Raw genomic sequence first — 18,316 nt, forward strand, 5'->3', positions numbered from 1 at the left:
AAAAACAAACCAAACAACCCCCAATTAACCAAAAAAACCCCTGCGCCTCCCCCACCAAAAAATATTTGAACAAAATAAAATATAAAAACAAGTAGATATAATTATTTCAATTCAATTATTAATCATACATCGCAATGATTGTTTTCTTTTAATAGGATAAGGGTGGAACACATGGAAAGACAATTGGCTAATTTGACGGGTCTGGTTCACAAAGCGTTGACACATGCACCACACACGAGCCCATCACCGAGAGACTACTTACAGGTTCCTGCGGGTCGTGACCCTTATGCGCGAACTACAGGTACGTTCGATCATCCTCCGATTCTAATTACTAACACGTTCTCAAATTTCCAACAAAATTTACAAAAGAAAGAAGATAAACCTTTCCTATCTATCTTTCTATTTATCTCTCTCTCTCTCTCTCTCTCTCTCTCTCTCTCTCTCTTTCTATCTCTCTTTCGCTATCTTTCTAACATACGTACACACACACACACGCGCGCGCGCGCGCGTGCATATGAGCCATTCATTAGACCGATGCGCGCGTGCAATTAGCCATTCAAGATCACCGACCAATTAAACGAAATAAAAAATGTTCACAATTATTTGACCATTTTACAAAATAAGAAGAATATGGTTATCGTTGGATACCATGTCCAATATTTGCCGATACTTTTGAAAATGACTTAAGTCAAAAAACAATTGGAAAATTTAATTTTATGATTTTAGTTAATATTAAAAATATTTATATTATAAAATACATTTGCATAAGTTTTTGACTTATAATTAAATCACTATCGTTATTATCGTCACATTATTGCTCTTAAATATATATGTATATGTTACCGTGAAAGGCGAAAATTAGAAAATGTCAAAATTCACATGGTTGCTTGGTGTATGTCTGAAATATTAATTTATAAAAAAGAAAACTCAAATATTCGGTCTTTCATCGACGTATTTGGTATGTGTTGAGAAGCGACTATGTGAATCTTGACATTCTCCAATTTCGATCTTTCACAATAACAAATATATATATATATATATATTTTCTTTGATAATAACATTTTATTTAATTCTAAACAATCGAGTTAATCGTTTTTGCCTATGAGTGGCTTATATTTTAAACTAGAACACACACATACACATACACACACATATATATAAATATATAAGTTTCAACAATGAATCTATTCTTCTCCCTTTCCTTCTTATTACATTCATTACAAAGTTTTACAAATTTAATTGCTATCTTAGCCGCATACTTTGTTTCTCACTTATTTCGAGAACCATTTATCAAAATCAAATCGTAATTATCAAACTCCTTCCATCTATTCGACTCTATTCTAATTCATATATATGTATCTTCAATCTGTTCTCTCTCTCTCTCTCTCTTTCTCTCTCTCTATCTATCTCTATCTCTATCTCTATCTATCTATCTATCTATCTATCTATCTATCTATCTATCTATCTATCTATCTATCTATCTATCTCTTTCCATAAAATCTAAATCTAAACCAATGACCGTAATATCATAAATGTATCTATAAATTATCCACATTGTTGTTAATATTTCATCGTCATTTCATTTACTCCTCTTCCAACCTTCCTCACCCCCTTCTTCCCACCTTGTCTTTTTCTTTTTATTTATTATTCCTTCAATTTGATTTGACCATAATGAAAATGATTTCCATTATCCTGTATTATTATCGCAAAGCGAAAAAAAGATAAACAAAAAAAATATAAGCAAATCGCGTTATTCGGGTGTACTCGATCAAATAAATTCCGAGATGCGTGCTGAAGGCAGATTACTCTTTTATTGAGGAAAAAGAAGCGATTGTGTGTGGATTAAATACTAGAAGAAGAAGAAGTTCGCGAGCTAAGGTATGACACACTCTCTCTCTCTCTCTCTCTCTCTCTCTCGTTCTCGCTCTCTTTCTCTCTCACTCTCATTCACTCTTACTCACTCAATATCTCTATCACTATCTCACTTTCTCTTTCTTTTCTATCTCTCTCTCTCTCTCTCTCTCTCTCTCTCTCTCTCTCTCTATGTATCAATCTCAATTTGTTTTAACATTAAATCATTTATTGTAAATCGTACGCAAATTAAAACGCGATCGATCATTACTCATCCATGAAGAAGAAGAAGAATCTGTCAAAATTCAATTAGAAAATGAAATTTCGTTTACATGTATATGTATGTGTGTGTGCATATGTGTATGTGTACGCGCGCGTATGTGTTGGTTCATGTGTACGCGCGTGTGTCATGTGTGCCGGTAATTATGACAGTGAACTAATCAAAGTGGAAAGATTGAAAAAAAAATTGATTGTATGATTTATTTTACATTATAGTTATTTATATTATAAATTAAATAATAAAATCAACGTTTTTTTCAATATTTCGACTTATTGTCTAGTCCATCGTTATAATTACCGGCTCACATGTATCTGTGTGTGAATTTTATAAGACGTGCGGGTGTCTGTAAAAGATTTAAAAAAAAATCAATTATTCTGTTTCATAAGCTCTGCTGAAACAAAACAAAAATTAAATAAATTTCAAAAGATCGTGAAATATAAGAAAGAATAATTAATTTTGTAAAAATCATTTACACAGGTAACCCATCGTGTATAAAAATGTATACACATACACGTACATGTATATGTTTAAATTCGTAAAAAATTTGATAGAATGTTGGAAATACGATATATAACGAAAGGTAGGCAATGATTAACGAAATAAATTTTTCATATCGTATTGTCTTAAAAAATAAAAACATGTTTCTTATCGTTGTTTGAATTTCGTCTAAATAATAAAATAATAGAAAAATATAAATTAAAAGAACAAAAAAAAGAAAGAAAATAAGAACTGCTGTACAACTGCTTTGTTATTCTGACTAACGCAAATACATCAGGCGCCGGGGATGAGTTCGACAAACATTCTAGCTCCAGCTCTGCCTCACTGCCAGGTGTGTCTCTTCATCTTCTCTATCTTCTATTTATTCTCCTATTTATTTGCTATATTATTGCTGTATTTAATATAATAGAATATATAAAATTGATTCTATTATTATTATTATTATTTTTCATATCACATAATATATGTGACAGTAATTTATACCAGTGCAGTATACCAAAAAAATTTCAACAAATTTATTATAATCTTTTATTTAATATTCTCATTATTTACATTATCATTTATTCAAAAAATCATTGATTTATATGAGATTAGTTTTGTTAATTTTTTTCATTTAATCCACAATCATAATTAATGACATATACAAGATGTTTCAAAATATGTTAATTGTGACTTAAGGAGTGGTTTCAGTAAGTTCAAATAAGAAACAAAAATTTGTATAATCATAGACATAGCCAAGGAGACATACAATTATATCCAATCACACATAATCACTACAATGAATAATACAAAATTATATTGGTTATAATATGAACTTTCATTCTTACTTTAACGTACTAAAACCATCCCAAAAAGGACAATTCTGGCACAACTCTAATACAACTCTGACGAAACTTTGACGCACCCCTAAAGGCCTATATATTTTGAAATAACCCATATATTAAATATTATTTACATTACCATTATAACGTACTTAATTTTTATCATACATACACACACACAAACACACACAATATTTATTATTTTTATTAATATTATCATCTTATGATAATTTTAATTTAATTATAATTATTATATTACGTTATATAATACAATTATTCTATTATTTATTGTTCTATTTTAAAGTTATATATACGTACATACATAGTTTAAATAACTTTGCTATTAAATATTAATTTACGAATACTACTTGTTTTTCTTGGTTTAATTTTAAAATACATATGTATATACCTACATATCACCACGTTTTCTGTCTCTATCACTCTCACGAAAAAAATCTACTACGACGCGATCTACGCTGTCAACATTTAAGTCTGTCAAACTACCGTTACAGATGACTCATTCTTAAGGACAGATGTTAAACCACCGAAATTAGGCAAAGGTGCGATTAATTCACATATATATATAATATGACATTTATATTTATTTATATATAATATAATATAATATATATATTTTATTTCTAATATCACATATATATTAGCTTTTTTGAACGCTGCACTGCTAGCTCTGTCAATCACCGTTGCACGATTTCGCACACATCAAATTTTCTATTATTTCTTTATCTATCTATCTATCTATCTATCTATCTATCTATCTATCTATCTATCTATCTATCTATCTATCTATCTATCTATCTATCTATTTATCTATCTATTTATCTATCTATCTATCTATCTTTTCCTAAATTTCTATCTATCACATTCTTTCTTTCTTTCTCATTTTTTCCTTAATTCACCCCCTCACCCTTCGTTTCTCTAGAAATTCTCTACATGTTATCATTGATTTAATTCGCTTTTGTCAGCATATAAATATATTTACACCATAATTCCAATCGATTTGTCATTGTTCTCCGATCTTACAGCACCATTCAAGTTCTCCTTTCCACTACATTTTTTTTCTTTTGCATGTCGCCACATCTAATTAATCCAACAAGTTTTTAACCCTTTGAACTTTGACCTCGAGTCTTGTAAAATATATTATTTTATGCGTCGGATATGGTAAATAATTAATATTGAAAGCTTTTTTTTTTTAATATTCAAATAAATACAATTCTATTATTTTGGCGATTAATATTTCGTTCGTTGAAAATATTCTCATTAATATTTTTTATATCGAAAATTTGAACGTCGTTTATAAAAAAAAGCCATACAATATGAATGAATAAAAAATAAGTGCAAAGGGTTAAATTAGACGACAGAAAATAAAAATAAAAATAAAATGATTGCACACATTAGTTAGAACGAATTAACCGAACGATGAGACCAAAATTACAGCACTTCAATTAGATATTTTGTTCTCTAAATTATTATTATTATTATTTTTGTCTCTATTAAGCTTGAAAATGAAAAAAGTAAATAAATAATTAATTAATTCTTTCGATATTTATATATGATTCGTAGATTTGATTCCAAATTTTTGAAATGTATTTTTTTTAATATATAAACGCACATCATTTTATCTCCTCGCACATAAATATGAATTTAAACAATACATATTATAAACATATGTATAAACGCAAGCTATTTTTATTATTATTATCGCAAAGATATTATTTTTTTTTCAAACGTATTCAAAAATCACCCTAAAGAAAATCTATTTTTGATCGACATCTATTACAGACAAGTCGGTGTCCTTTGAAAAGTCAGTGTCCTTCAGTGACGAGCCACCAGATATGAACTCACCGAAACAACATTCCCCTCAACACGCAGGTAATAAAAATCAACAAACACACCTACACGTCATTTCACGATTGATTTCTTTTTCTCTCCGAGCATGTTGTTTATTGTTAAGTCAAACGATCAAAATGGTTCTTCACCTATTTTGCCTTTCTTTTTTCCTTTCACCATCATCTTCTCTTTCGCTCGAACGATTTAATTAACAATTAAACTAATTGCAACATTTAAATTTATCGAGATATATTTGATAATATTTTTATAATTCTTAATACAAAAAACATAAAAATAAATAAAGATAAAATATTTAATTCGTTTGGAACGAGCGAAAGAAAAATATGATTGAAGAAGAAAAGAAACCAAAATTAAAAGAATGTAAAGTTCAAGATTACATATTACGAAAGAAACAAAAAAAAACAAGAAAAAAGCAAAAAAGAAAATGAATATGGTTTGCATCTCTCAATGGAAAAAAAAAAAGAAAAAAGAAACAAATAATTGAGAGAGAGATAACTAACAGAAAAATAATAATATCTCTAACACCTTCTCGTACGATTGTGTCCAATGCCTACAATCGACTAGCGGATACAAAGCCTACGAAACCAGCAATCAAATCCTCCACGTTGCCGAGGATGTCTTCGCAAGGTAATCAATACAACCAAATCTTGTATGCTTTCAAATATCATCGCCAAAATTATTCTATGTATATGTACGTAATAATAATATGCTCTATGTGCGTTGACGCGTATGTGTGCGTATGTATGCGCGCGCGTGTTGTGTGTGTGTATATACCTAGAATTCGTAACATTATAATAATTAATCGTCATATGGGTTTGTCATTGTCTTATTCCTCCATCGTCTTCCTTACCTTAAATCTGCTTAATCCAATTACTCGATATAAGTTATAAGATATATGCGAAATATAAAATAAACAATAATTATTATTATTATAAGTTAATATATATACACGTATATTATTCGTATTTGTATTTGTATTTGTAAATGGATAAAATTATGTTGGTGAAATTATTCGATGGTTTTTGAAAAGTTAAACAAATTGATTTTAGGATTTATTTTATTAATATCAATTAATTGTAATATAAATTATATTAATTGTAATATAATTACATTGTAATATATAATATTATAACAATAAATATATATTGTTATAATATAATATAATACTATAATAAATATAATACTATAATAATAGTATTACAATATTATTGTATATTATACTACTATAATATATTATATTATAATATAAATTATTTTATATTACAATTTATTTGTGCATTAATAAAATAGATCATAAAATTCAAATTTCTTTACTTAGGTCCACCTTCAATACTTATTACCTGCATAATAATAATTAATATTATATTATGTCTTCGTCAATATTTATTTTTTTATGTCTGGGGAAAGCTTCGTAGAGTAATTTGACAATTATATTTTTATTTTATATTTTTTTTGTGTCTAAGTAAATATTTTAATATTTATCTTAATTATTTATTTGAATAAAATTAATAGAAAAATGGATGATTTCAGAACGAGAGAGACACAAGCCAACGCCGCCACCAAAACCAGCAGCCTTGGTAGCTGGTCAATATGTCTACCGTGATTTAGCCTTGACACCAGAGATGTATAATCAATTGAGAGGATTACAAAAAAAAGCTAAGGATCTTAGACAGGATGTTAGGAATCTCCGACGTTTGTCACAATCTCAGGCTCATACTATACGTGAAACTATTAGGGATACTTTCATCACGATCAGGTATTTTTATCTTCTTTTTATACTTTGGTATCTCCTTTAATGATTCATGTAAAAAAAAAACTATGAATGATTTATTTACATTTTATTTGAATATTATTTTTCAGAGCAATGTTATTGTCCGGTGGTGATGCTGCTTGGACGACTGGTGATGCCGAAAAAGTTCGACTAAGTCGAGAGGAAGACCTCTACAAACAGGAAATGCTTAGGCTGGAAAAAGATCTTACGTTAGTCCTTTCTTTAATTCAATATTTCCATACACAGGGTGTCCTGTAACCGATGGTACAAACGAAACTATAATAAAAAATTTGTTCGTACGGAACTTTGTAAAATTACAAAGAATAAACCTTTTAAGATAATCAAATATTAAAAAAATTTAATTTTCTATTTTTAATAAAAATTTGTAGCGAGCTCGAGAGTACGGTGGAGGAACTTCGTGGTAACGTCATCAATAGGAAAACACGTGTGAATATGTCAGACGTGGAAAATATGGCATTGATATTAAATAAATCGAGGTAAAGAAAAAACTAAGAATTAAAAACCTTAATCATAATCGAAATCTTTAATTAACAAAAATTAATGTTATCTTATTTATAAAATTAAATTATTCTTTTTCCTTGTACGTTTCAGCACAGCCGTGGCGGATCTGAAGGTACGATTTCCAAGTCTACAAGAAGGTATGAAGGGTCTTTTAAGTTCGGAAATGGAAAAAATTGTACGAGAGGAGAAGTTCCTAAAGGAAGAACCTGAACGATTGGAGTCTGCATTGAAACGTTGCAAAAAATTAACAGGAACGCTCGTTACGCTTAAACGGTGCGTTTGTTTCGTTTCTATGTCCTCGAAGAGAATGATCTCTTATTAAAAATTATTAATAGATATACCTGTTGTTTTTCATTGATAGAAGTAGGGGGAACACAATCTTCGTGTTTACAAATTGAGTTTCTTTGTTGTTGAGTTGTTTAGATTATCGTTTTAATTACTGTGAACTAGATATGCAATCTTATTATCTTTTAATAACGTATATAAAATCATAACAAACCATTAAAAGCAATTTTTTAATAATATCGTAATAGTATCCATAAAAGATCGAATATTTTGAAACTATCAATTACATTAAATTATTGATAAATAATTTATCTGAGAATAGTTATTTTTTACCAAACTAAAGGTTAATGTTTCGTAAAAACATTTGTCTCCGACAAAAAACCAATGGTACCAACAGTTTTCTTTGCAAATCTAATTATTCAATCAATCAAAAAAAGTAAAAAATTCTATTTAATTAAATAAAAATTGCAATGAAATGATTAACTAAGTAATAAAGAAACTGATATATGCAGTATCAATTATATCTCATCCTTTAGAAGGCAATCCTTATCATAATATACAATTGAAAACTAAAAAAAGGAGAACAGGTATAGCTAAAATGGGATAAAAATTAGTTAACATTTTGACTGCCACGTTGGTTATATATAACTGGCCACGGTGGTCATTAGTGACCGGAGCGCTTGAACATTTACAATTGTAAAAGTTGAATGAAAATTTACATTTAGTGCATTTTGAACATTACCGTTAATTAAAATATGCTTTGAAATAAAAAGTGGCCCGATTGAACAATTGCTTATTTATTACTTATTAATTACTATGAAATCTTGAATAATAAAAATATACTACCGTGGATGGCGTGCTGAGCGAAACATGTAAAACATTCTGTGTTGGCAATCAAAGTGTTAAAAAAATCTATAGAAACATGAATATAAATAAATATGAAATGATTGAACGGGGTTGGTTTTCAGCTTGGCCTCGGTGCAAGAGCAGCGATTACCAAATGCCGCAAGCGTAGATGCTGAAGAAACACCACCTATAACACCAACATCTGCACAACATTCAAAGGTAACGCTCGATTGGCCCGCTCGCTCGCAAAAGCTCGCTCACTCGCTCGCTCGCTCGCTCGCTCTCTTTCTTCTCTCTCTCTCTCTCTCTCTCTATCTCTCTCTCTCTCTCTCTCAATCTCTCTCTCTCTTTCTGTCTTCCATTTTAAAAGATAATAATAATAGATACAACAATAAGAATTTTTCCTTATTATCCAAGACCCCAAAACAAAAGTGTTCGTTTAAAACGAGAAAAAAGAAAAAACGAACCTCGAAATAATTTTCCTCTCTTGCAATCTTCTTTTCCAATCAATTTAAAACCAAAAGTACGAAACAATTAAAATATATTATAGTTTCAAAAAAAGAAAGAAAAAAGAAAAAAGACCTTCATCCCTCCAACTCCACCTCTCTTTCTTTCTCTCTCTTTCTCTCTCTCTCTCTCTCTCTCTCTCTCTTTCTCTCTCTCTCTGTCTCTCTCACTCTCTCTCTCTCTCTCTCTTTCTTTCTAAATAATTAATCCTCGAATCGATCATCCTGCATCCTCCCGAAAGAAAGAAGAGAAACATACAAGTAAAAACAAGTAATATGAGATTTAATGCATGATACGATTTTCCTTTAAAAATAATACCCCAACTCTAATCCATCCTTCTTTTCCTCCTGATATTTAAATTAAAAGAAAAAAACAATAATAAATAATATTGATAAAAATCCTTTTTCAATCTTGAAAAAGTAAAAAATTAAAAAAAAGAAGAAGACACGACGAAGAAAAGAAAGACGAACGAATATCTTTTTTTTCTTCTTTTTTTGAATAATTTAATAAAATATGATTGAAGAATATTATAAAGCGCGAGCCGACCAGGCAAATTGTTTTCTTTCCTTTTTTTGACTTTTTCTATTTTTTTTTAAGATTTATGTTTTTTTATATGTTACTTGAATTATTTTTTTTTATTTTTTTGTAACTTTAATTTTCTTACACGTGTTTCCTTCGTCTCCTTTTTAAGTAAATTAATCTTCAAGCTCTCTTTTCTCTACTTTTCTCCCATTTAAATAAAAAAAAAACAAAGAAATAGACAAAAAATATGACAACAGTTAAATGAAACAAACAGAAAAATATAAATGGACGTACGGCACGCTACGCTTTACACTCGAAAATTGTCCGTTCATCGATCACAAATGATAAGCCTAAAATAAATCTTATCTGTTTTTTAATTTATTTTTTTTTTCATAATAAAAAAAAGGACAAAATAGAAATAATTTCAACAATCGAAGAAAAAAGAAAAGAAAAGAAAATAATTCGACGAGACAATATCATTTTTTCCTAACAATTTTTTTATTTTTTTTCTCACCTTGTGAATCCTTGAGACCCTTATCATCCTTGACGGTCATCCGACGAGCACGTTTTTTAATTGTAAACAAAAATAATTCAATTAAATTAAGTATTATAAAATAATAAACGTCGCGTACCAACGTTCGAGCTTCGCGTGACACTTAAACGCTTATCGTAGATACGTATTACCTATATAATATATAAATTTATATATTTATATATACATACATATAAACACATATTTATATACTCTAAAACAGTATGGGAACATATAATTATATACATATATAGGTACCCAAAAATACATATATGAATCGTTTTCTATGAATGTGGATATAAGTTCATTATTGTAAACAATAGAAAAGAACATATAATTTATTTATAATAATTAAAAATTAGATGTTGTCTCCTCAATTTTATTCAAAAATTAACTTACACCACTTTCATAATAAATGATCCATAGATATATAGGTAGCCATATATGTATATCTATATAGTAAAATATAATATAGATATCTATAAAAATATCCTAGAAAAAAATAAATATATATAATAAATAGAAACAGGATGAGAGTCATTTACAGTTTGCACCTCAAATATCTTTGTTGTTTTTAAAAATACATCAAATATCTTAAGGACAAAGTTATATGATTCAATGAGGCTTACACAATGATATACTTTATTATATTTGATATATATTTCTATATTGTATATGTATATAAATATATATAACATATAAATATTATATTTATATTATTATATAAATTATATATAATATATATATTATATTTATATTATTATATATAAATTATATAAATATCATACGTATATCTCTTTTTGGGCTATATATCCAGTTTTTTGAAACGGTGTGTGGTAATTTGCAGTAACGTATTATTATCAATCCAAATCACCGCTTGTATATCCTTTCCCATTATGCTATTACGATCGCATGCAACGAGTGATAATACATATATATAGAAATTTACCCACGTATACGCCTACATTACATATATAAATAAATAATAAATAAATATATATATATATATATATATATATATATATATATATATATATATATTTATATTTAAATATTTATATATATTTATATATACATATATTGACGACTTTCCTTTTACATACATAAACGTATATATATAAAAATAAATAAAATACGTGAATCCTCTCGGCAAGATACATCAACAAAAAAGCATCCCTCTGTACGTACGTAAATGATCAATCGACGACATTCAAAAAATCGTACAATTTATTCTACCTGTTCATTTACCTATTACATATTTAAAATAATCATTGATTATAATAATTAATAAAAAATAATAATAAGAATATCGTCGAATATGAATTAATAAATGCACAAAGTTTGTCGGACGAAATTGGGCGTGTGTCGTTTGATTGATTAATTAAAATAAATCAATGAGAGAGGAGTGGGAAAGAGAAAGAGAAAAAGAGGGTAACATACATACTATATATACATGCATACTACACACTTAACACACGTATACGTAACACACACTTATATTAAAAAACATACCAAACGATATTAATATAAAAAACGCGATGACGGCGAGTCGAGATGTAAATAAAGCGTGCTCGTACTCTTTCTTTTTTCTTAAACAATTTCGACGATGATCGCCAACAGAAAAAAAAATGCCGCCCTTTTCGTTCGAATCGGCAAATGCAAAAAAAAATTATTCTCATACCCATAACCCCCTTATTATTAAAAAGAAAAAAAGAATAATACCAAGAAATCCGATGTAAACCTTTTTCTTCTTCTACGAATCGAACGATCGTTTTAAATTACTAGTACGAGACAGGGAGCAACTTTTTTTAATATAAAAAATAATAATAATATTAATAATAATATAAGTAGATAAATATATATAATCTGTATATAAATATATGTACGTGCAGCATACGTGTATAGATAAAAAAATAATAATGTAAAAAGCTCCCTTCTCCTGCTCGAATTCTCGATCGTGTCCACCCACCAAACCCCTTTTTTCTAAAACCACCCCCCCATAAGTTCTCCAAATTTCGTAAGAACGAGACGACAACGTTCTTCGATGATTATTTCATTTTATTCTTTTTCTTTTTTTCTTTTTTCTATTCTATTCTCCTTTTTTATTTATCTTGCTCTTTTTGTTAAGTCTTCTTAAAAACCTTGAAAACCCCATTTCGAATAGAAAAGAAGCCATAATTAATTAATTGAGTAATTAATTAATTATTTATTTATATATCTACATGAATAACACATAAACAAGTTCGGTGTCGAAGTAAATTTAGTTTCCTGCAACTTGTGTCTGTCTCTCTGTGACGTGGAGCCCCCCTCTTCTCTTTTACCACTATTACCAACCAGCCCTCTTAGCCCGAAGCCGACACCCTTCTTACATTTACCCACATGAAACCAACATTTTCAATGTTTGCTGTGTCCCGATAGTATATAGATATATACTCTTAATTTTATATAATAAATATATTATTATTAAATATATAATAATTGGACGCGTTATCTGACGAAACAGACAGGACACGTCATCGTCGGAATATTAGTTTTAAATGATTAGTCTCGTTAATGGATTATATCGTTACTTAATTAGTTATGTAATTAATTTGGATTTAATTAATTACGTAATTAATGTATCATTTAATGAGATTTATCTAAACGGTATTATCGTTAAGTATAATATCTTCTATCTAGGTCATTTTATTTATTTATACTATTATTATTATTATCATTATTATTATCATTATTATTTGCCAATTCTTGTTTCTTTCTTCTATTTTTTAATTTCTTTTTTGTAATACTATTATTTTTATTGTTATTATTATTCTTGTTGGTCCTTCGAGAAGAAAAAAAATGAATAAAACGGCGATAACGATGACGATGTTTCGTCAGATTTATTTATTCTCAGTGTTAGCTGTTCAATCTTTTTAAAATAAAAAATGAAATGACGAAAATCTGCGTCGCAACGATTATTTTCGATTATATATTCTAAAAAATAAATGAATTTTCGGTTATTAAATATTTATAATAAAAACATTGTTATTATCATACAAGATGGGCCGTATCTCGAATAATTTAATTTTTTATTATCGCGAGAAAAAAATGAATACTTGTACGATTAATATTTAAAAACATGATGTATGGCTCATTTATATACACTATATATATATTTTCTTTTTAAGATAGATCTAATTAGCATAGTTTTCTAAATACAGATCACAAAGGTAAGTTATTTCTATTTATTTTTGATTTTTCAATTTTAAACATCAAAATCTTGTTTTCTACTGTTTTAAATTCGACTAATATTTATTCGATCGATACATCGACATTTTTCAATCCTTGCATTTGCATATCACAAGTTACGACCCATCCTGTACGACGAAATAACAATATTAGAATGTTTATAAGAATTGAAAAAGAAATAAAAAACAAAATCCGAGCGAGAAAAATTCTAAACGCGCGAGCGACGCGGGTTACACAAATTTGTTTGTAATAAAAAAAAGAATTAAAAAAAGAAGAACAATTCTTTTGAAGAAACGAAACTAAAAGAAAACAACGAATTTTCTTTTACTTTTTTTTTTTATTGAATTAAAAAAAAATAGCAAATCAAAACCAAAAAATTGCAGCCCTCGTACTGATAGTTAAAATGATATTAATTTTTTAGTATGGCTGGAAGTGGAGTTCTAACTTCAAGGAGGCCATACAGACCAGTCACGAGTAATTGTTTACTGATTTATATTTATATAAAATTATTATAATTATTATTGCTACTTACACTCTTACTTATATCATCACGATCATCACCTTCATCGCCACTGTTATCACTATGATTAAAAACCGACCGCTAACATCTCCATTCTCTAACCCCAAACCTTCACCTTAACCAACCAACCATCAATACCACTTTAATTTTTCTCTTATTATTATTATTATTATTATTATTATTATTATTATTATTAACATTATTATCAGATTATATTAATTGGCAATTAATTGATTTTATTAATATCATTATTGTCATATAGTCATCATCATTATCCATTAATATTATATTCGTTATTATTATTATCATTATTATCATTCTCACATTCCCTATTATCGATTCTTATCATTGCTGATATATTATGTACAGTTTTTATATATTATATATATAAATATTGCATACTTTTTTACAGTTTACATATATATATATATATATATATATTTATGATTTTATCTTTTTTTTTATACAAACTTTGTTGTCTGCTGCACAAAATCCTTACAAGCTGTCAATTACTATAATATTTATCAATTTGTTACTCTAACGCTCGAAGTATTCTGCCAAAAATCTAACTTTGCGATTAGAATTCTTTATATAAATTTTATACATTTAAATATTACAATGATTAATATCGCATGTATTAGAAAAAAAAAGAAAAAATCAGAACAAAAATTAAGTCAACAAAAAAAAGAACTGAAAAGAAATTTCAATGAAAGCATTTTTAAAATATTTTCAAGCCTTTAAAAAAAGAGAAAACAATAAACGGTGAAGGTGATAACTCCGGTATGCTTCTGTTTTTCTTTTTTTGTTAATTCATTTAGCTATTCTTTTTTAAATTAGGCAAATGTAGTTAACAATAAAAAAAACGTCCTCTTTTCTCTTTGCATCGATAATAATGATTGAAATGTTATAAAATAATAAATTGCAATAATAATTAATAATCGTGATCTGGCGGAACGCTTCAGGAGCGATTCCTAATTCGATATTTTACAACCTGCCGTCACACACTTAATTCTAATCACTTTTTTTAATTTTAATATACATATATATATTATATTAATACTTAATATACCTATTCTTATATTTCAAATACGTGCTTCTTCTTATCAAATTTATTTGAATATTATTATATACAAAAAGTTTAAATATAAATGTATACAGGGTGTCTCACAGAACTCTAGTCACAATTTTTCAAGTACTTGCGATAACCTAACAAAAAAATACTTTAAACAAAAGTTGATCTGTTTTTAATTGACTATACACTGCAATCAAAAAAAGTTCGAAAAAGTTTTTTATTTTAATGTTTTTTAAGACTATTTTTATATTTTTTTAAATGGCACTTAGTATTTTTGACTTCACAGTATTATAGCCCATATTAATACAAATTCAACAATATAGTATACTCTGGCCTTTGGATGACCTTGAAAGCAAAGAAATGAAAATTTCAACAAAAAATTATTTTGCTTGTCGCCAGCGAACAAACGGCACAAGTGCTTTTAAAAACAAAAAACTTACTTATGTGTATAATTTATTGTTACTTAAACAAAACACAAACAATACCACAGTGCTGTTTCTGGCCTTTTTACGAAATTTGTTCGCTTTATACAGTTCGCTTTATGTAGGTGCCTCTCTGAGTACTTTGCAGCATACAGATTTGCTGCTTCACGTGCATTCCTTTTACATTCGTCAAGTATTAGCTGCATCTCAACCTTTTCACTCTTAGTATACATTTTCTACAAGTTAATATTAAATTGCGATTTGCTCTCCTGACAAATCAAGACTAAACAGAACTGTATATAGGGGAAAATTTCGCAGAAAGGCTGGAAACAGCACTGTGGTATTGTTTGTGTTTTGTTTAAGTAACAATAAATTACACACATAAGTAAGTTTTTTTGTTTTTAAAAGCATTTGTGCAGTTTGTTCGCTGGCGACAAGCAAAATAATTTTTTGTTGAAATTTTCATTTCTTTGCTTTCAGGGTCATCTAAAAACCATAGTATACTATATCGTTGAATTTGTATTAATATGGGCTATAATACTGTAAAGTCAAAAATACTAAGTGCCATTTAAGAAAATATAAAAATAGCCTTAAAAAACATTAAAATAAAAAACTTTTTCGAAGTTTTTTTGATTGCAGTGTATAGCCAATTAAAAACAGATCAACTTTTGTTTAAAGTATTTTTTTGTCAGGTTATCGCAAGTACTTGAAAAATCGTGACTAGAGTTCTGTGGGACACCCTGTATATATATATATATATATTATATTTCTTTCTCATTGTTATACTTTATTATTATTATTGTTCTCCTTTTTTGCTATGTTAATTAAACAAAACAAAAAAAAATAAGATGATAACAAAAATAAAATAACACGTCACGGACACGTCAAATGCAAATGAAATATTTTAGGCACTAACGTGATTATTATAGCTATCATTTATATATTAGAATAATTGTTATCTCAAATTGCTTTCTTTTTCATGATTGTATCATTTAATTTGAATTATTTTAATTATTATTATTATTATTATTATTATTATTATTATTATTATTATTATTATTATTATTATTATTATTATCATTTGATTCTTGCCATTACAATTATTGTCTGATTAGCAGCACGTACGAACGATCTTCTTCTTCTTAATCGATTAGCGGAGAAGAAAGACGACGTTTCTGCTTTTATATTCGCAACAAAGTGAGCAAGAACGTGTTCTACGAGAATATAAAATGTTATTCAAATAATTTTCTATTTCGATACCCCGATAACCACCCTTTTTACACCCCACTCGTTCTACATATCTTTGATATCTTAAAAATAATAATATTATCTCGGAAAAACGCATTTTTGCTCACAATTCCCAAACCTGCTCTCTACCTGTAGTTGCCGAATCGTGATTTAACGAGAGTTGTAAATACAGTAAGTACGGATCGTACAAAATTTAGGAATCGAAGGATTCATTAAAAAAGAAAATAAAACAAAAGTAGTCAAAACATGCTGCTAGCATTTATAATAGTTAACGCACGAATGAATTAATTACGCGACGGGATAAATCGATTTTCGAATAAACGCATTTGTTATTAGCGTAGTTTTAATTTTTTAAATATCGAATGATTTTGTTTCTTTTTTTGATAGACTATAGAATTGGTTAGAATTAGAAAAGAAATTTTGACAAATAAATGTTCAGCACGTCTGGAAGACTTTTATTCTAATGGCGACTGTTTCCCATTAAATTTTTAAATTTTTTTACATAAAATTCTATTTACATAAATATCATTTAGAAATTAGAAATTACAAAGTTTTGATAAAATTTTATATTTAAACAAATATTAGTACATTGTTATCAATCTATTTTCTTTTTTTTCTTAATGTTAATAATTTGTTTATTTAATATTATTTTTATTTAATTTTTTTCTAAATAACGAAACAATCCGTACTTGCTGTAAACGGCCATCTTGTCGCTCTATCTTACATCCGGGCCAATCGTTAGATTATTTTTTCGTTCGTTTGTTTTTATGCATTCTGTCACTTTGCGAGCAAAGCTATATATATCTTTATTTGTTATTTTTTTTTTTTCTATGAATGGAACGTTACGGGTCTAACCCGTGATGGACGATTAAGATCTTTCTCTCGATTCTCCAATTTTTGTTTCTTTCTCTCTCTCTCTCTCTCTCTCACTTTCTCTCTCTCTCTCTCTCTCTCTTTCTCTCTCTCTAAATAATCTATGTCTTGTCTGTTATCATTAAAAATAACAATAAACCTTTTAGAAAATAAAAACTATGCAGACGAATAAACCGTGATGGGATTGACAAAGAGAGATAGAAAATTTAAAAAAAAAACCTGTTTAAATCCGAATACGTTCCGTATTATAAACTCTGGCACATTGTTTCCAAAACTAAGTTTTCTTCTTCTTCTTCTTCTTCTTCGCTATTTTGCTACATATTAAATAATAATTAAAACGAAAAAAAAACAAAGTTCCTCTATCATCAAGTTTATATTCATTTGTTGTTTATATATTATTGAACTATAGCGATAGCTCGTGTAATAATTCTGCTTTAAATAAAAAAAAGAAAAAGAAATATATTACATATGCATATATACATATATACGATCGGTAAAAATCATTTTCTTTTTTTTTTCTTTTTTAAATTTAAAAAAGACATTCATTCGAGAATTCTTTCTTCTAATTGAATATCGAAACGCTTCAACTGTAATACGTATCTCTAATTATTTTAATTAATTAACGTGTTTAAAGATAAAATTACAAAGT

The 18,316-nt window shown here is 27.7% G+C and overlaps 1 protein-coding gene across 14 annotated transcripts in view; it reads left to right on the forward strand.

Annotated features, from left to right (window-relative positions):
- Positions 1 to 18,316, forward strand: part of LOC122522442 (coiled-coil domain-containing protein AGAP005037) — a 60,459-nt gene that overhangs the window by 35,454 nt on the left and 6,689 nt on the right. For 8 of the 14 annotated variants that reach the window (XM_043643548.1, XM_043643549.1, XM_043643550.1 and 5 more), the window contains 10 exons: positions 156 to 301; positions 2,907 to 2,960; positions 3,942 to 4,010; positions 5,251 to 5,340; positions 5,884 to 5,946; positions 6,850 to 7,075; positions 7,180 to 7,299; positions 7,480 to 7,587; positions 7,703 to 7,885; positions 8,866 to 8,962. In XM_043643548.1, coding sequence (XP_043499483.1) covers positions 156 to 301; positions 2,907 to 2,960; positions 3,942 to 4,010; positions 5,251 to 5,340; positions 5,884 to 5,946; positions 6,850 to 7,075; positions 7,180 to 7,299; positions 7,480 to 7,587; positions 7,703 to 7,885; positions 8,866 to 8,962 — 1,156 coding nt within the window. Of the gene's footprint in view, positions 1 to 155; positions 302 to 2,906; positions 2,961 to 3,941; positions 4,011 to 5,250; positions 5,341 to 5,883; positions 5,947 to 6,849; positions 7,076 to 7,179; positions 7,300 to 7,479; positions 7,588 to 7,702; positions 7,886 to 8,865; positions 8,963 to 13,953; positions 14,011 to 18,316 lie in introns of those variants that run through there. The other 6 variants (XM_043643562.1, XM_043643553.1, XM_043643555.1 and 3 more) reach the window with 6 other exon arrangements.

The sequence above is a fragment of the Polistes fuscatus genome, unplaced genomic scaffold, assembly GCF_010416935.1.
Source record: "Polistes fuscatus isolate 324 unplaced genomic scaffold, CU_Pfus_HIC Scaffold5, whole genome shotgun sequence".
Taxonomy (NCBI): Eukaryota; Metazoa; Arthropoda; class Insecta; order Hymenoptera; family Vespidae; genus Polistes; species Polistes fuscatus.